General features: G+C 38.9%; 1 protein-coding gene across 14 annotated transcripts in view; it reads right to left on the bottom strand.

Annotated features, from left to right (window-relative positions):
• Positions 1-1,079: 1,079 nt before the first annotated feature.
• The window catches only part of Btk (tyrosine-protein kinase Btk29A), a 222,054-nt gene continuing 202,225 nt past the window's right edge, over positions 1,080-20,908 (bottom strand). For all 14 annotated transcript variants that reach the window (XM_076173605.1, XM_076173606.1, XM_076173607.1 and 11 more), the window contains 9 exons: positions 19,156-19,220; positions 15,507-15,572; positions 13,974-14,105; positions 12,316-12,509; positions 11,393-11,561; positions 10,598-10,766; positions 7,765-7,883; positions 3,205-3,457; positions 1,080-2,950 (listed from right to left, as the gene is read on the bottom strand). In XM_076173605.1, coding sequence (XP_076029720.1) covers positions 2,861-2,950; positions 3,205-3,457; positions 7,765-7,883; positions 10,598-10,766; positions 11,393-11,561; positions 12,316-12,509; positions 13,974-14,105; positions 15,507-15,572; positions 19,156-19,220 — 1,257 coding nt within the window. In that variant the 3' untranslated portion in view covers positions 1,080-2,860. The remainder of the gene's footprint in view (positions 2,951-3,204; positions 3,458-7,764; positions 7,884-10,597; positions 10,767-11,392; positions 11,562-12,315; positions 12,510-13,973; positions 14,106-15,506; positions 15,573-19,155; positions 19,221-20,908) is intronic.

Genomic DNA, 20,908 nt, shown 5'->3' with positions numbered 1-20,908 from the left:
AAATTTCTTCCTAGACAGATTTATAGAAAACCCCAAGGATTACTGCTAGCCACTCTGACACAGCAGGTTTCCATCTGGTGAGATTCATGATGGTGCCAAGTATTACCATTACTACATCTCAACTCCGTCCATTACACGAGTTTACTGTATTCACAGATTCAAATGCTCCAATAAAACTATAATATTTTGCCAACTCAGTCCAGTGACACTCCTTACAGATTTTGTTTAGGCTAATTGCAGATAACCTTGTTTAGCCAATGGATAGGACCTGAAAAAATTGGTTCTCATTCAAGGTCCTACTATATCTTAAATTTGGACATCAACTGGTGTTGATGAAAAACCTGTTTAGAGTGTCATTAGGTATAAGGTTAAATAGAGTCAATCAATCAATCTGTTGCCCTCAATCTCTCTTGCAGGAGACCCACAGCTTCTAAGTAACCGGCAAAAGCCACCAGATTTGCCAAGTCATTCAATGAAAAAATACTGTGTTGTTGTCTAGGTATGGAGTGTGTGTGGAAGTACAAGATGACATGTTCACTGTCTTGTGAGAAATTGTGGCAGTTTGTCTCTATGGCCAAGCCTATGAAGTTTTCCCTTATGACTAAAGACAATAATTGGTTTCCTAGCACTGCTTTACGTGGGTCTACAAAAGAGATCTGAGTCCACAGACTGTTTGACTGATTCATCATTCTATTTTTTTAAAACGGATGACAAACTGGCTAAACTAACCCAAGACCACCATATACAAAGTAGTAGTAGTAGCCACCAGTGAGATAAAAACAAAGTATAATAAAACCATTGTTATCGTTCTCACCAAACTGTTGTTCAAGGACCTACAGTATGCACATGGTGTACAACTATAGGCATTACCATGAACACACTGAATCACATTTTTATACATCATTATCATAAACATATTCATCTGGTTCCATGCAATCCTTTGATTACATCCATTATCTAGATGAAACCCATTAGAAGGAAAAACACTTGTAGACAATCACATATTGCACTTATGATGTAAATAAATGCATATCTTTCAGGATTGACAAAACATGACTTGTTTTGAGATTCAAAAATGATTAGGCTTCCTATCTGTATTTATTTTTAGTCTCCCTTATGATATAAAAATACAAGATTTCATTTGGCAGTTAACACCTAGCAAATGTCAAAAAGGTTAACTTGAAGTATTCAAATATACTACAACTGGTTTACACAACACAAAGATTCTCACTGCCGCCCTGCATCAGTGTGTGCTTGCAAGCAAGGGGCTGTAAATTTCAAAATGGCAAACATATGCCACACAATACCAAGAAAGAACAAAGTCTTATGCATAGTGGTGAATCTGACAACCTCCTTCCTGTCCTGCCTCCCCCTCATCTCACTTAAGAGCAGCAATTCAGGAAATTAGCACTTGGGTCTTGGGAAGAGAACTGAGACAAGCAAGTAAAACAGTGTGTAGCACAGCAAGGAATTTTATTCAATGTGCTGCTGAGATGAGCTGCTTTTTCTTTACAGCCAAGAAAAATATGGGAAAAAAAAGGATGCAGCATGTCTGGAGACATGCTCGCAGCAGATAATAAGAATTATCCATGTTGAGATGAACTGCTAGTTTGATGAGTGAGGTGGCTGGATGGGACAGGAGGGTTTGGGTGGTGGTGGTGAGTGGGTTTGAGGGTTAGGAGGGCTGAGGCAGTGGTGTAAGTACAGGAAAGAAGGTTTTACATCATCTCAGAGAAATGTAGAAGGACCACGAGGTAGTGAGCATTAAACTGGGAATGCGAGGTAGTGTACACTGTGTGAAGAAGCAGATATCAAAAACAGTGACAAACCTATTAAGTAACTAAGTACAAGCCATGTATGAGATTCCAATCAATACAGAACAAATACCAGTACCACTAGGCTGCTACAAATGGAATGCATTGGAATGTTATCAAAAGTCCTGTAAAAAATAATGATCACCTGGGTAAATGGAATGTGAAGTGACTATCACAAAGAAATTGAACATCAACTGTCATGAAAAGATATGCTGATAGTTTCAGTAACTGAAAGAATACCATGCAAATTCAAGATGGAGGAGGAAGAGGAGAAAGAAGAGAAGGCAGGTATTTGGAAAGACAGACAAAATAGAGGAGAGGTAGGTTGGAGGGTGAGATGCCAAATGGGAACAAACAAACGGACAACAGGGGAATTAGGGTTTGGGGAGCAACTCATTACCTTGATTATACAAGACTTGTGTTATTCTTCATGCTATTTTGAAGTCTAGCTGTTTTGTATTTAATAAATATGTGGAAAGCTTCGTTGACACTTTATACAAATGAGGGCACGAAACGAAACATGATGTGAGCAGAAAATATGACTGAGTGCAAAACCACCAGGCTTAACTTTGTAGGAATACAATAATCTATTTACATTAGTACATTTTCTTTTTGATATAAATGACTTTGATAAAGCATAGTAAGGAAGACACAATCCAAGCTCCTCAACAGCAACACATAAAAAACAATATCAAATGCAAATAAAATGCAACTTTGGATGAATTTCACTATCATTTCTCCACTTTCTTAAATCAATATTGCATGTAGTAGAATTTGAAGTATATCACCCAACAAATTCAACAGAATCTTCCCTGTGTGAAGGCAGAAATTCATATCCAGGTAAATTTGAATTCTGGTAGCTAACCACAATTGATTGAGTTGTATCTGCTTCAGGAACACTAGCAGAACAGGAGCCCACATGGCAAAGCGCTGCCACAGGTCAATCCAGCATCCCGAGCAAGTCAACAACACAAGTCAAAAAATGCCATTGTGCACTACATCATCTGCTGTTCACTGTAGATGTGGATTAAGTGAAAGACTTTTCTCTAAGCTTCTTGAATTTCTACAATCTGACATCTCATGTCTGCAAATGATGGTCGTCTATCTACATCGTGTGTCCAACAGAGTTTCATTAACTGGAAAAAAAAAATAAACAAATAAATAAATAACTAAATCAACCAAAACTACTACAAAAACTTTGAATATCTCAGAGTACATATATATGCAAAGGGAAAATATATGTATACCATATACATGTATGTATGTATGTATGTATGAGATATATATATATATGTATATGTGTATGTGTACAGTATGTGTACATATTTGTATATGTACTTAGAATTATCAATAACTTAAACAAGTTTTCCAGGTCCCCTTACCCACTTACCTCATACACTGTTTCTGGGCAATATGTTGGTCGTTCAAGCACCTGACCACTTTGCACCCTATCTACCACTTCTGCATTACGTAATTTTCCATAGGGCATTCTCCCACAAGTGAATACTTCCCACATTAAGACTCCAAAGGCCCAGACATCAGACTTGGAGGAGAAGCGCATATAATTGAGAACTTCAGGGGCTGCCCACTTGATGGGAAACTTGGCTCCTCCTGATCCAGCGTATTCATCATCGACTACATACCTGAAACACAAATCAATATGTATTACCTCTATGTTTTTTACTTCGTTCTCTTGTTTTGATTTTCCAATACATATACACATATACAAAGGTTCCAATCTCCTTATAAACAGGGGTGGCATAGTCAAAGCATCCACATGCACAGCACATAGAAGAGGAGAAAGATTTGAGTGTTGATAAAAGTACCTGCCATCTGACAGACATATCAGCAGGATTGTGGATGAGACATATGGACTGCTGCAGAACATTAAAATGAAAGAAGAGATGATGAAAAAACTCAAGGAAATCCTGATCCATCCAAGACTAGAATAGGCATCATTGATATGGTCCCCACACACAGTGAAAGATATGAGCAAGTTTGAAAGAATACAAAGGGCAGCACGCAAATTGGTTCTTACATACATACATATACCATAGGCTTTTTCCCCCTTTCAAGGGAGGTAGCCAAAAAGAAAAAGGCATGATAACCATTCCCACCCATTCCATCCTGAATACACTCCACTCCCCTCCACCCTCCCTCTTATTTTGGCAAAAATCGGTTCTTAGCCTAGCATATAAGCAATATTAGGAAAGACTAAAAGCCCTGGATGTGGGAAGTGAGCCAGTTGTTGTTTGCTGATGAAATAGCACTCGTGGCTGGGTCAGAGGGCCTGAGACAGTGATAGTGTTTGGGAAGGTATATATTGCATCATAATTCTATTAGCATTATGTATAGATGCACAACGTAAAAGTGATGCATACAACATATACAATAGGAGAAAACTGAAAGTAAATGTGGGTAAAAGCAAGGTGATTAGATGTATAAGTGGAGGTGGCAGTAAGCTAGAGGATCTTAGCCACTTCAGTGTGAGTCAAATTCTTGCGCGCAACATCAGTTGCCATATGTACGATTCATGAGACTACTTGCATTATAAAATATAAAGTCACTGATGTATTACTCATTATCTTTTATTCTTAGTAATAATAAACACAGAAAATGTGATCAAACCAGTTCACATAATCCAGGGGTAACTCATGTGCAACCACAAAAGAAATATATAATCAAGACGCTGATGCCAGCATCAAAGAGCTGTTACAAAAATGGCACCTACACTATCAAATTTAACATACAAACAAAGATTGGAGAAATTAGATCTATCAATACTGGAACAGAGAAGAGAAAGAGGTGATTTGTCGACCATTTACAGAATTATGAAAGGGATGGAAATTCTTGATAAGAGACGACTTACTAAAATGGGACAGAAGAGAAACAAGAGGACACGAAAAGAAGCTAAAAAAAGGACATTTACAGAAGAGATTTGAAAAAGAATAGCTTCCCACATAGAATGATTATGTCTGGAACAAACTAAATGGAGATACAGTGAGTGCCAAAACTATACAAGATTTTAAGAATAAACTGGATGCAGAGAGATACGAAAACGGGTCACCACAAGCTAGCTCTTGTCCTGTAAAATACAACTAGGTAAATATACACTCATCCCTCGTGATGCCTATATGGGCGTCATTGTACCGAAGTGGTTAAAGGTGAGAGGTTAGAGGAAATGGATAGTTTTAAATATTTAGAGTCACATGAAGCAGGGAATAGAGGAGTGGGGGTGGAGGTTAACTGTAAAATGAAGGAAGCAAGTAAATGTTTTGCGGGAATTAAAAGTGTCACAAGAAAAAGGTAGCTGTAGATAGATGTGAAGAAGAGACTGTATGAAGGTGATTGTGCCTACAAAACTATATTGGGTGGAGACTTGGAATTTCAGGGAAGCAGAAAGGAGAAGTTTAAGTGTATATAGGAAGTATGGTGGGTGTTAAGATGGATATATTAACAAATGAGATGAGGTGGAGAGGGAGCTGGCAGATAGGGTACATGAAAGAATACTGGGATGGTTTGGTCACAAAGAAAGACTTTAAGTATATATGAGAAGTATGGTGGGTGTTAAGATGGATATATTAACAAATGAGATGAGGTGGAGAGGGAGCTGGCAGATAGGGTACATGAAAGAATACTGGGATGGTTTGGTCACAAAGAAAGACTAACAAAAAAAAAAAAAAAGTGTGGAAGACTGAGGTGGATGGAATGAACTTGAGGGGAGGACCAACAATGAGACAGCTGGATGCTGTGAAAAGGGCTTTGAGTAGAAGGGGAATGTCTGTTGAGCAGGGAAGGGAGAATGCAAGAGATGGGTGTTAATGGAGAACAGTTGTGAATGGAATTGACATGTCCCAAAGGGATTTCTACTTGTCTTTTCTATTTTTGCACAAGATGTGGTGGGAAGGTTGTAGAGTAAATGAAGTAGCTGGCCCTGGTATGGACATGCTGTCTTTCTACATTGCTCTTCACCCAGGTAGTGGGCAGGGGGACAGATGGTCCTTCATCCACAAGTAGCCAAGATAAAAGGGAAATTGGTGATGGATAGGACTGGGATGGGTGGAGGTGGGTGCATACCTGGACTGGCTACCTCCCATATAAGAGGGAAGAAACCTATTGGTATACAGATAGTCAGATAGTTTAGAGCCATGAAAGATGAATATATACTTGACAAAGAAGATCTCATATCATGGGAACAAAGGAAAACCAGATGCCATGAGATGACATTAACCCCTTCCATATGGTGATGCCTACATAGGCGTCATGAGGAGCAAGTGGGTATGCGAGGATGCCGATGTTGGTGTCTTGATTATATTTATTGTAGTTGTACCTGCATGACCCCCATACTCTGTAAACTGGCTTCATCATATTTTCTATGGTTATAAAAATTCACGGGTGAAAGAGAGAACGACCAATACAGCGGTGACTTTATTTTTTATAATGCGAGTATTATGACGCAACATCGCACGTCTGGCAGCTAATGCTGCCCGAGAGATTTTGGCTCGGAGTGAAGGGGTTAAAAAAGATTAGATGTCTGAAGGATACAACAAAGTACAGTTTTCCATATAGGATTATTAATTTATGGAATAGGTTAGATGAAGGAATGCTACTGTCCAGTAACATGGAACAACTGAAGGTCAGAATTAACCAGTGGGAACACAGAGTTGGGGCCCATGAGCACAGCCCTTTTCCTGTATACTTGTAGCAGACAAATATACTTAATTTCAATGTAGTCTGTGTTGTTGTTGTTGTTGTCGTTCCCTAGGCTGTCTGTCCGAGCAGTCCCGTCTCCCCAAGGAATGCCACAGCCGAAACTGGGTTTTCCCACAAATCCTTTATAGAGTGTATGTTGTGTTGTTTGCGTGCATGATTGTGTATAATGCAGTCTTCCATTATGTGTTGTATGGTATGGGGTGAAGTGTTACATCCTGGGCAGCTGTTCACAATGCAGTCATCCAGCCTCTTCTGGTAGCTTAGAAGTGCTGGGTGGTGGCCGCACCGCAGTCTGGCCAGGTGGACTCTGTCCTTTTGTGGGAGAGAGGATTCAGAAGGGTGGATATCAGGGGGTCTGGCATGCAGCAGTGTGTTGTCTTTCAGTGTGTTAATGGAGCGGTGAGTGATATGATTATGAATATGTTTCTGGAGGCTAGTATTTGGTGGTTGCAAGTCCTGCATGGGCTCCTAATCTCTGTGAGGCACACCACAACACCCTTCAAATCATACAAAACAAAGCCCTAAAAACAATTACAGGCTGCACAAATACAACACCTACAGACCATTTACACCATGAAACAAAAGTCCTCAAAGTCAAGGACCACCTCGACATGAGAGGCACACAAACACTTGCTGCAGCCACCACAAACACATCACACCATAGCAGAACACCCACACACACCAAGAAACATTAAAACAACACCCAAAGACCTGTATCACACACAGATACTCTCTTCTCTTCCTCCACAACCACCAAATACTAGTCTGTGTTGTTCTAAGTATTGATGTACAAGGTGAGAAATTTACCAAGACAGTATTTGATGAATAGTATTTATCTTATATACCAAAAGGCCTCTTGCAAGGAAGGTATCCACACAAGACACACTCATTCTTCATTCACCCAACATCCCACCAATGCCAAGCTGCTTTCCCTTTTTATCTCAACTTCTTGTGGATGAATACATACATACATATACCAAGGCTTTTCCCCCTTACATGGGGGGTAGCCATGTATGAATACACCCAAAATATTTCATTATCATAGAACAAGTTTAACAACTTTACTGACTGATAATATGAAAGTAAAATAATGTTCCATCCAATGAAGCATTTATTCCTGACGTTTTGTCTATTGACGTCAAGAATAAACACTTCATTTCCAGTCCATGTTTCCTTTGCTGTGTTTATGCAACTTGTTCACATGGATTTTCAATGTTCCATCCCTTTATGAACTTACCTTGCTAACCCAAAGTCTCCTACTTTGATAACACCTTGAGATCCTACTAAACAGTTTCTCGCTGCTAAATCTCTATGGATAAATCTTTGTTTTTCTAAATATGCCATTCCTTCGCAAACCTGCAAAACAGATATAAGGGCATTACATTAATATGAAGAATGACTATAATTCAATGTTGTACTTTTTCAACTTTGTTAACAGAATGTAAATTTCACCCAAGAAATCAACAATAACAATACTCACTCCAGACAACCATGAATTAAAAAAGCATCCCATAGTAATATCAAACATCCAAACCCTTCCATTGAAAAGGAACCCAAAAAATCTGGGTCTAACATCTGATACTCATATGAAATTCAGCCCACGTGACAGCAAAAATCAACAAGAAAACAAACCTATTGAAAACCATCACTAGCAGTAACAATGGACAAAAGAAACTCTAATGCCATCTATAAATAGTTCATAAGAACCACCCTACAATACACCTGTACAGCATGGTTCCAAACATTCACCAAATCACAGAGGGGGGAAAAAAGAAGAAAAAAAGAAAAAAAAAATTACAAACACTGTACAGTAGCCGCGAAAAGTTTGGGCGCAAAATTATAGGTGCCCTAACTTTCCCCTAAACTCAAAACACGCGAAAAATACAACTTTCCACCCAAACTTTTCGCTATTTTTCAATGCTAGCGTTTGTACCCGTATTTAGCCGAGACAATACACACTATTTGGCAACTCTGTTTAGGCGCACTCGATGTCACATGGAGTCACTTTCTAAACATCTCTCACGGAGAGTAGTCTTTTTTTTGCGGTGGTCTCTGTATTTGTGCCTTGATATCTCCGTAATGGGAAGTGGTAAAGAGCTGGAAAGAGACACAGTTGTTACAATCATAACCCTCTATAAGGAGGGTTATAAGTGTAAAGATATTGGTACTCGTGTGGGAATTGGAGTGCGTCAAGTGCAAAAATGGACCAAGAAATTTTGAGACGAAGGAAGTGACATCATTCGTACTCCAAAGCATCGCTCTGGTCGGCCAAGGAAGATATCAAATCGTACTTCTACGGTTCTAACTGCCTCCTAATAACCGTAGGAGGCAGTTAGAACCATAGAAGTACGATTTGATATCTTCCTTGGCCAACCAGAGCGATGCTTTGGAGTACGAATGATGTCACTTCCTTCATCTCGAAATTTCTTGGTCCACTTTTGCATTTGACGCACTCCAATTCCCACACGAGTACCAATATCTTTACACTTATAACCCTCCTTATAGAGGGTTATGATTGTAACAACTGTGTCTCTTTCCAGCTCTTTACCACTTCCCATTACGGAGATATCAAGGCACAAAAACAGAGACCACCGCAAAAAAAAGACTACTCTCCGTGAGAGATGTTTAGAAAGTGACTCCATGTGACATCGAGTGCGCCTAAACAGAGTTGCCAAATAGTGTGTATTGTCTCGGCTAAATACGGGTACAAACACTAGCATTGAAAAATAGCGAAAAGTTTGGGTGGAAAGTTGTATTTTTCGCATGTTTTGAATTTAGGGGAAAGTTGGGACGCCTATAATTTTGCGCCCAAACTTTTCGCGGCCACTGTAGAATGGTTAGTAATTATGGTATACAGCAAAACCACCCTTATAGGACACTTGCATACATAAAAACAAAATCTTCCATCACAGGGGAACACATGAGGGAGAACCCAGCCAGTTGCTCCCACACTGCTGTAGGAAGAGCATCTACAGGTAACCTCTCTCTTCAGAACCTTGCCTTTTTTCCTGGATGACGGGACATCCCTGCATCTTGTCCACTGCCCTGGGTCAGAAGCAGTGTCGCAAGACACAGCACATCCACAGCAAGGCAACTTCATTAAATCGGCGACCCCCCACCTCTCCGTACCCTCATGCAGAAAAGGAAAAGACAGGAGAAATCCCTTCAGGCTGCATCAAATTTTTCTTACACATACTACCTCACCCCCCATCCATTCTACCTCATCCATCACAACACCATCCATATACAACCATTTTCCACTCACCCCTGTCTTCTGTCCTTCCTCAACAGACATTCCCCTCTTCCCCAGAGCCCCTTTCACCCCATCCATCCATCTCATCCTAGGTCGCCCCCTCATGTTCATTCCCTCCACATCTGCCTTCCAGACCTCTTTTACTAGTCTTTCTTCACTCATTCTTTCCATGTACCCAAATCATCCCAATACTATTTCATCCACCCTATCTCCCAATTCCCTTACCAACCCCATTCTCCTTCTCACCTCCTCATTTCTCACTCTATCTAGCCTAGTATCTCCAATCGTACTTCTCAGACACCTCATCTCAAACACATTCAAACTCCTTCTCTCTTCCTCTCTTATGTTCCATGTTTCTGCCCCACAGCCCCATACAGTGCTGTTGACACGATCACTCCTTCATACAATCTCCTCTTAGCATCCATTCCCAAATGTCTATTTCTCATTACACTTTTTAATCCACTAAGGCATTTACTCGCTTCTCTCAATCTACATTCTACCTCCATCTCCACTCCTCCCTTTCCTGCCACATTCGCACCCAAGTATCTAAAACTATAAAAAAAAAAAAAAAAAAAAAAAAAAAAATTAATCCATTTCATCCCGACATATTCCATTCCCATTCAACCCCCTCCCTCCCTCTTATCTTGGCTCCTCCTGGATGGCAGGTCATTCCTGCATCTCACCCACTGCCCTTTATCAGAAGCAGTGTAGCAAGGCACATCCACAGCAATGCCACTTCATTTAATTGGCAACAATGGCTTCAGACACTATAAGGAAACTAAAGTACTAGTAAAGTAATGACAAGAACATATAATACCTGAAGACACATATCGAGGAGCTGTTCAGAACATGTAATGAGGTGTTTCTCCTTCTGTCTCAAATAAAGAAGAAGGGAACCATACCGCAAATATTCTGTTACAATGTATATGGGTCTGTGTCGGCTGCAAACCCCATACAGTTGAACCAGGTTCGTATGCTGCAGTTGCCTGAAATGTGGAAATCACTTTAGGAATTACGATGTAACAAGATGAAAAGAGTATTTCTATCAGTGTGCATTGAACATTATAGGAAAATAATTTAGAACTTTTTGTCTGTTTGAAGACATAAAACTTCAATTTAGTTATGATTTTCATAGACTTTGTTCTAGCTATTGCAAAAGCAATCTTCAAGAGTGCATGAGGGATCATGCCCTCCCACCCACATCCACACACGTCACTGTAGTCCCAGACTGAAGGGCGGAAATTCATCAGAACCTTCTTCAGTCATAACTCAACCACCAGCCAAATAAAATAAACTTGTTAAATCCAGAACAAAATCTATCAATTAGTACAGTGAGTCCTCCTTATACGGTAATTCTTTAACTGGTAAATTCACAGTTACGGTATTTGGTAATTACTACCCTCGATTCTATTTACGGTAAGAAAAATTCACAGATACGGTATCCGCTAGATATTTTGAAGAGGAAAAAGCAGGGAGAAGGTACGTCTGCCATATCCTATTATTACATGTTATAATGGGTTCGGTATACGGTAATTTCAATTTGCGGTAAGGTTTTCAGGAATACATATGTGCCGTATAACGAGGACTTACTGTACAGTGTTTAGGTACCTACGTCATCACTTTTGCTTCTTCAATAAATGCTTCTTCACTCATTGTGCCTTCCTTCATCATTTTGACAGCTACATCCATACACTTTAATTTTCCGTGCCGCACAACACCAAATTGTCCTGATCCAAGTTCTTCCAACAGATTTAATTCATTCGGGTCAATCTCCCACTTGTCTGGAAAAGATGGAACATTCCATTGAAGTTACCTGTGAATCTTTTTTTTTTTTTAATTCCCCTTCCCTCCCCATTTACATTACATCAATGAGCACAGCTACAAACAAAATGGAATGATTTTTATTTTTCTCAACCTATATGTCATTTCCTGCAAAACATTGCAGTTAAGTAAGTAGGTATTATTGTCAACAATTCACCAGTGCTCCTATCCTAGTAGTAGGAAATTAGTGTTTATCTATATACCAAAAGGCTTCTTCTTCCTTATAAAGGAAGTAACCAGCCTAGGCAGGCCCATCCTCCACCCATCTGTCCCCTTTAAACTTTTTAGAGTAGTTGGCCCTTTATGAAATTACCCATAAGTCATGACAACATGTGTCAGTAAAATGATGGACCAATTTTTCACATATCATTTCATATTAGGATGGTTTGGACACATGGAAAGAATGGGTGAAGAAAGATTAGTAAATGAGGTGTGGAAGGCAGAGGTAGGTGACCAAGGATGAGATGGATGGATGGGGTGAAGGGGGCATTGAGCAAGAGGGGAATGTCTGTTGAGCAAGGAAGGGAGAAGGCAAGAGATTGGGGTGAGTGGAGAATGGCTGTATATAGATGATACTGTTATGCAAGGAAGGGGAAGGGGGGGTTAGGGAGTGGTTATGTGCGAGCAATATTTTGAAGCAGCCTGAAGGGATTTCTCCCTATACTCTATCCATCTAGAGGGGATGGAGAGCATATTTATGAAAACTTCACTGACCATGGCTTATTCCTGCTGTGGTTGGTGGCTGTCTTCCATGAGTTGGAGGGCTCCGTAGTCGTGTGCACAGGCCTCCAGGGTTGTATTTGTGCTTGAAAATCAAGTCTGGGATTGTCCGACACTTGATACTTTGTGATAAATAATACAGGTCACCTTCCCTCTTAATGTGGTAGTGTTTAACTTGCGGAGTGGGTCTGGAAGTAAGAATTTTTTAAAACAATTGTCATCATCAAAATATTGTACAGGCTTCTGGAAAACATCAAATATTGTACAGATTAATCTATGTATATATTGTGTCTATTTACCAATAGGCTTCTTCCTCCTTGTAAGGAGGGTAGCCAATACAAATTAATGGAAAAATATATGTATTAGTTGCACATGTATTCAGTCGTGTATAGGTTGCATCCCAAGTTTAATGTTAAATTTGGGTGCAGCTTTTTCCCTTTAAATTCAAACCCAATATCACTACTGACCAAGCTGATTACCAGTAAGTTACTACATTAATCTTACAGGTGTCACAAAACGAATCTATTCATTGATACACCAAAGGGGTTTTTCCCCCATATGTGGGAGGTAGCCAGCCACTCCCATTCATTACCCATTTGTTTCCTTTGTATCTTAGCTCCTCATGGATGAAGGGTCAATCCCATCCCATGCCCACTGCTCAGGTCAGAAGCCATGCAGGAAGACATAGCACATCCAAAGCAGGTCCCCACTGCTTCATATGCTTGGTGGCCCATCCTCCTCACCCACTTACATTAGAATAGAGAAGACAAGGCATCCCTTTGGGCTACATCAATTTATTATCCATTCACAACTATCTCTTGCCTCCTCCCTTCCCTGCTCAACAGGCATTCCTCTTTTATTCAAGGCCCTCTTCACCCTATTCATCCATGTCATTCATGGCCTTCCCATCAAGTTCACTCCATCCACCTCTGCCTTCCAGACTCTTATTAGCCTTTCCTCACTCATTCTTTCCATGTGCCCAAACCATCCTAACATTCTTTAATCAACTCTATCTGTCAACCCTCTTTCCACCCCCACCTTTTCCTCACCTCATTTCTCACTCTAGCCATCCCTGTAAGCCTGACCATATTTCCGAAACCTTTCATCCCAAGCATATCTAAATTTCTCCTTTCTGTCTCCTTTACATTTTTCCTACTCCATACAGTGTTGTAGGCACAATTCACACACTGAACTACAGTAATCCCTCTTGTATCCATGTTAACTGAGGCAAACAGTCACAGAGTACAAGCAATCTTGGACATGGTGCAATGACCCTCCCCAAATAAACTTGCCAGTCACTTAATCTCCTATTTTCAATTTATGCATTGGAAATATATATATAAAGTAAAAATAAAGTATATAATGAAAAAATATTAAATAATTTGTGCAGTATGGTAAACAGAGTTCACAAACATAATAAGATCAGGGCTTGTCTGTGTATGCATCTGCCAAACACTCCTCTAGTGGGCAAAATGAATTCCCACATATAGACAAGGTCAGACATAGTGTAACTAGATACAAGAGGAATGAGTGTATTTCAAGTTATAGTTATAAGATACAGTAAGAAAGCAAATGCTGAGCTACATACATAGTATTAAAGCACTTTCTTGAATGTTACAATAAAGCAGAGGGTAGATAAACCACAATCTTACTGTTTTGAGTACACAGATAGAGTGTACATTCCTGTTGTGGTTGTAGAGTTTCGCACTACAAAGCAGCCTTCTTTCTCCTCGCGTTTCAGGATGAACTCTGCCCGCTGCCGTGTTGCATCACCAAGGTACCAGCTACAAGAAAACAGAATACAAAAATAATTACAATCTTTTACACATGTAATAATGCAAGTCCATATCGAATTCAAATAATATGTTTATTTCATATCGCTATGAGCATGGATAATCAAGGTTTTACATGACCTTACAATTTTGAAAGCTCCTTAATGTAAAAAAAAAATTAAGAAGTATATGAGAAATGCTCCAACAAGAAATCTTGAAGAATTTTAATCTATTTTACACCAGAACCACAACTTTTGAGGCAAACTAACAAGAAATTACCATAGCAATTGATGTAACATAATATGTCAAACTTTGGTACGATTTGAGAAAATCCAAAGGGCTGTGCACTTACCTAGCATAAACTTGATACTTTAAACCCCAGCATTCTTCCTTAGTGAAATGAAATTTTTTAATGCTAACTGAAGTTCAGTCTGCAGTGTTCTTCAGTTAACATACTACACAAGAAAAGTGAAAAATATGTCCCTCAGTTAACATACTACACTATAAGAAGTGAAAAATATATCCCAAGAAGCAACAGGAAAACTACAACTCAAATTGCATACCTGAGATTGTCTCCATTACATAAATGACCAACAAAATAAAAGTGAGGAAGAACCTTTTAGATAAAAGCAAAAGCTATAATAGCATCTGGAGACACACCCCAAGGGTCTGACACTCAGTCTTTGGACTGGGCCTAAGATGTCTCTTCTAATCACTTTGACTATATCTCTTCCACCTTTAGGCACAAGGAGAGCTGACAACCAATGACTTCTCCCCTCCTACTGCGACTTTCAACCAGTAACATAGAAACAGTCTCACACTAAAACAATGCAGACATCAGCCCAAGGTTTCTTTCCGAAGAGATCTATAGGATGCCTCAAGGACTCATGCCAGTTACTGAGGCTACAAGTTTACAAAGGATTACGAAGGATTATAAAGGAGGAGCATGCCAACAGGAGACCTTTTGGTCCATAATAGTCAATGACACTCATGGCAATAACTAAGTTAATATCATGTCGAGACTGATGGAAATATTGATCTTAGATGAAATCAGAAGCCATATGCCTAACTCACAAATCTTAACCAGTGAATATTGGATGCCTTCTGAAGACACCACCTGCCAGAATAGTGATTGTAGTACTACATATACGTAGGACTTTTAGATTATGGAAAAAAACTTCTGCAACATTCTACACAAAAATCAACAGCAGCATACCCCCAGTGCCTCAGCACATCCATACAAAAACACACATGCACACAAGATCACAAAACAAAACATTCCTTAACAGACCATCATTTGGACCAGCTTACCCCAGATACCAATCCTTTATATATTTTGTTAAAGTTAATACCACAGCAAAATACATGAACTTATGACATCAATACACACTATTGTGAAGTGATGTGACTTACTCGTACTGTTGCAGTCCAAGGCTGGCCTTTTCTTTAACATAGTTACTGGGAGCATAGCCTTCCTCTCTGAAACAAAGCAATACATTATAAGCAAAAATACATACATATACCAAGGCTTTTTCCCCCTTACAAGGGAGGTAGCCAAGAAGAAAAAGGCATAAAATCATTCCCACCCATATGATCCCTAAATACACTCCACTCCCCCTCCACCCTCCCTCTTAAGCAAAAATACAACTGAGAAATGAAGCATTACAATATAATCTATAAATCTATATATCAAGGGTTTTTCCCCCCCTTAACAAGGGAGGTATCCAAGTTAAAAGGCACACACCTACTCCCACCCATTCCACTCCCAACCACCACCCTTTCCTCCCTCTCATCCTAACTCCACAAGGAAGATGGGTCATCTCTATAGAAGCTTTTTGTTATATAGACAGACTTTTAGAGCTAGTGCCCATTTCCAATAATCTATATTTTTTGGCACTGAAATTAATTTTCCACTCTTGGCTCCTGGCATATATAGTATCTGAATCTTTCTGCAACAAACTACAGTCCTCATCTCCTACTCTTCTTATGGTCTTTGAGTCATCAGAAGCTATTACTGACCCTTGTGGGACTCTGTTAGTCAAACTACCAACCTCCATCTTGACATCTAGTCTTTCACTATTGTCTTCATGTACCTACCCTTTAGGAAACCTCTCATCTAATTAAGAAGTTTATTTTGTAGATGGGTGAGGAACTCTTATCAAAGGCCTTCTCTATATCTAAGTATACACAATCCACCCAGCCCTCTTGCAGCACATTTATCACTCTCATGTAAAAGCTTAAGAGTTGATACACATGATCTGCATCTGAAGCCAAAATGACTTGTTGTTGTTCCCTAGACTGTCTGACTGAGTAGTCCCATCTCCCTGAGGAACACCACAGCTGGAATGGGGTTTTTCCCACAAATCCTTTATAGAATGTGTATTGTGTTCTTCACGTACGTGACTGTGTACCATGCAGTCTTCCATAATGTGTTGTATAATAAGGAGTGAAGTGTTACATCCTGGGCAGTTGTCTGCAATGCTGTCATCCAGCCTCTTCTGGTAGCTTAGAAGGGCTGGATGGTGCCTGCATCCTAATCTGGCCAGGTGGACTCTGTCTTTCGGGGGAGAGAGGATTCAAAAGTATGAATATCAGGGGGTCTGGCATGCAGCAATGTATTGTCTTTCAGTTTGTTGATGGAGCAGTGAGTGATATGATTATGGATATGCTGCTGGAGGCTAGTGTCTGGTGGTTGTGGAGGAAGAGAAGAGAGTATTTGTGTGATATAGGTATTCACCTGCTGTTTTGATGTTTCTTGGCATGTGTGGATGTTCCGCTATGTAGTAATTTACTTAATCTATTTACTTATTTGTAGTATACAGGAAAGGAGCAATGCTTGTTGGGTCCCATCTCCTATGCTCTAATTTTCTAACATACCTAGACTCAAATTCATGTACGGTTTCAACTTAATCTATATCTTTGATTTCCAATTATCATATTTAGATTTGTTCTCGTGTATTGTTTGAGTTTGGGCTATATTACCTTCTAAGCTATGCCAGAAATATACACGAATTCAAAAGCAAACTAGATGTAGAGAGATACAAAAACAGGTCAACACGAGCATAGCTCCGGTCCCATAAAATACAACTAGGTAAATACATATTTATACATCTATCTGGAAAACTGTATTTCTTCACATCCTTTTGACAAGTGGTCTTTTTTTACTTCCATGGCCTTTTAAAGCCATCCCATCTTTAATCAAGAGATCTCTTCTATCAATGCAATCTATCCCCTTTAGTGTGCTGCGTTTGTGTGCCTCTCGTGTCAAGGTGATCCTTGATTTTGAGGTCTTTCATTTCATGGTGTTAATGGTCTGTAGGCGTTGTATTTGTGCACCCTGTAATTGCCTTTAAGTATTTGTTTTGTATGGTCTGAAGGGTGTTGTGGTGTGTCTTAATGAGATTAGGGGGCCATACAGGGCTTGCATAATTTATCACTTAGCGTATGCGTTGTTTGTATACTGTAGTATTAGTTTGTTTTGTCCAAATGTTGTTCCTGCAATTAACTTAAGCACTTTATGTTTAGGTGTGCATTTAGTCTTTATGTTTGTGGTGTTTTGTTTGAATGACATGGATGTATCATACATTACACCAAGAATCTTGGGTATATGTGTGCATGGTATGAGAGATGTTGATATAGAGGTATGGTATGTATTTGTGTTCTACTGTCCAATTGGTGAGAGGTGTGGCTGTAAATTTGGTTGGGGCTATTTTGAGTCTAATTGTAATGAACATGGTATTCAATGTATCGAGGTATGGTTGTAGTATTTTTGCAGATTTGCGTTGTAGTGTGTATATGTAATTGTTGTCTGTGTGAGTTTTGTGGGGGAAAGAACTGAGCCCTACGGTACTTCTTTTTTATGGTTTCTAATGTACGATGATTGGCCATTATAAGACACATGCACATTTCTACTTGCCAGATAATTGGCCAGCCATCATCTTTTGGTATTACAGAGGAACCCTGGTTCATTAAAGCCATTTGTCCATAGGTTCCATGTGTTGAGTGTAATGTACATAAATAAAGAGTCATACTAATTACTGACAACTACCGTCAACTCCAATGATATTAATGGTTTTAGTTAATATTTGCATAAATAATTTATTTGTGCTATATTTTATCGTATCTGTAAGTTTTAAAGCATTTGTCCAGATCAATATTGAGATTCAAGATGTGATACACTACCAACAACATGTAGCTTGATACAAGCTTCAAGATGCCATGCTTGTTTTTGTTTGTTGTGAAAGATGAACTAATGAAAGTCTGAGGATGAACCTATCTTGAACATTGATAAGTTGGAGTATGATTAGGACTAAATACATGACCTTATAGGAGTACATTTTATTATTATCAAAAAACCCTAGCTATGAGGAAGTTTTGTTACTACAATTAACTCCCATCATGTTCATTTCTTTTTTTTTTTAGTTAATATTGTACCATATTTTATATCTGCAAGTTTCAAAGCATATAGCAACATCAATATCGAGGCAGTTCATGGTTTCTCTAAGCTCACATGGAGCTCCAAGTTGTCAGTAGTGTATCACATCTTGATTGTCTCAATAGTGATGCAGCCAAATGTTCTAAAGAATACAGAAATGATCATTTTATACCAATATCAACTAAAACCAATTAATATAATCAGAGTTGTCAGCAGTTGTTGATAACTGGTATGGCCACCAATAAACACATAATCATACAAGCATGCCCTAAATCTTCGTACAGTATTAATAGAATATTGTTTTTATCTAAAAGAATGTTCTGAAGCAATGAACATGTCCACTGTTGCCACACCTCAGTCCAATGTGCCAAATTTCCATGAGAATTTTGTTGTAGTCTTAATGTGCGACTACAACACTGATGAAAAATTAAATTAACAAAATTTTTGATTAGTTGAAAATTATCTAAATTAAAGATTAAAGTCAACAATGTGAGAATAGATTTGTCTACAAATGACAGAAAAAAATGGTAGAATAAATACAAATATGCACTGAAATACTATCCATATTTTGAGTTATACTGACAGTGTATATACAACACATTTACGAAGAAATGCAGACCTACTCACCCATTTCTATTTCGCATCCGCCACCAATTTTCTTCTGCATCTTGCAACACTTCATACTCTTCATTCTGTGTGAAAATAATATTTCTGAGTATCAGGTTTACACCCCAGGCCCACCAAAATTGGTTCATTTTTGCTACAATAGAAAACACCAAGCCATGAAATCAGATTTTTGGTAAAAGTAAAAAACTGTATTTACAATAAATTATAAATAACCAAAAATAGAGAAATACTGAACCATTAATATCATACTATTTATAATCACTGTTATCATACATGATGTACAGTTGTATAAATACTATTGGAGTAGAGAAAATAGTGTATATAGTAAACCCATATAACTTGGCATAATAAAGGTTGAAACTTTCCCAAACTATGTTAAAGGCTGAGTTATGAGTAATAAATTTTCTACCACCCCCTTGAAACTTTCATAAAATGTCAAAGAAAACTTAACACATTTGCAGACAGTAGAAAGTCACAATTCATGCCATTATGAATATTTCAGAACAATATACCGAGCAGATTTTCATTTCCTACCAGTTTGAAAGGGACTGCATCATGCATGCCTGTGTCGGTTAAACCAAGTGCTGCATAATGCAGGAAATGGAAACTCAACAATACAACTGTAATACCTTTCAAGCTTTTACTCAAGAGTGATTGATGTGCTGCAAGAGGGGGAGGGCTGGGTGGACTATGTGTACCTTGATCTACAGAAGGCTTTTGATAAAGTATCTCAAAGCTGACTTCTGTGGAAAATGGAGCATAGTGGAGGACTAAGAGGCAAACTGCTCAAATAGAAAGACTTTTTGAAAGGGAAGGTACAAGAATAAGATGTCAGTATATAGAGCAGTGACCTGTGTAGTTCCACAAGGTACAACAAGCTATGCCAACACGTTTGCAGATGATGCAAGTCATGAGAAGAGTGAAAAACAAGGACTGTAGATTACTTCAAAAAGATTTCAACACTATTTTCCCACGGAGCCAAGAATGGAAAATTATTTTCAATACCAATTAATGCAAAGTACTGGAAATGGACAATAGCTCCAAAAGGACCATCTTTAAATTATTTCTTTGGAAGTGAATCCATTTTAAAAGCAAAACAAGAGAAAGATTTGGAGGCATCAATAAAAAGCAACCTGTCACCAGACAGACATATCAGAAGGATTGTGAAAAAGACAAGACTGCTACAGAAGGACATCAAGGAACACAGCTTTCCATACAGATGCAGTATCTTTTGAATTAACTTAAGGGGAAATAGCCAAATGAAAAAACATAAATGAATTTAAAGCCATACATGATAAATGGACACAAAAAGAAGGGATTCCATAGGTGTAGCTCTTTTCTTGTACATTATATTAGGTGAACACAGGTCAAGAATAATGACTGGTGTAGATGAGAGTTGCTTCCCTCTGGATATGACAATCACTAGGTTTATCCAAGATCAATGCAACTGTTGCATGAACTGCTACTACACAAGGGGAGTGCTTCAATATTCCCATCATGCAAGAGGATGACTTTCTCTCTTCCTTCCACTTCCTTTAATCCCTTCAGGACTAAGGTACACTAAAACATAGCTCCACTTACATGCAGTAGTGTACTCTAGGGTTTACATCAGTTGGCTGTAAAAGCCAAAGGTTTCATTACCTCTCATAAACAGAGACTTCCAGACCCCTTGTTCTGAAGAAAATTAATGTGGCCATTCCGAGTAATAGATGTAGAGCAGGAGCTTGAAGTAGGCCCCATCCCAATGACTCCA

Source organism: Oratosquilla oratoria, chromosome 34, assembly GCF_046742065.1.
Source record: "Oratosquilla oratoria isolate Oo_2021 chromosome 34, ASM4674206v1, whole genome shotgun sequence".
Lineage (NCBI taxonomy): Eukaryota > Metazoa > Arthropoda > Malacostraca > Stomatopoda > Squillidae > Oratosquilla > Oratosquilla oratoria.
Note: the sequence above shows the minus strand (reverse complement) of the source record. Positions and strands in the feature narration are given on the sequence as shown.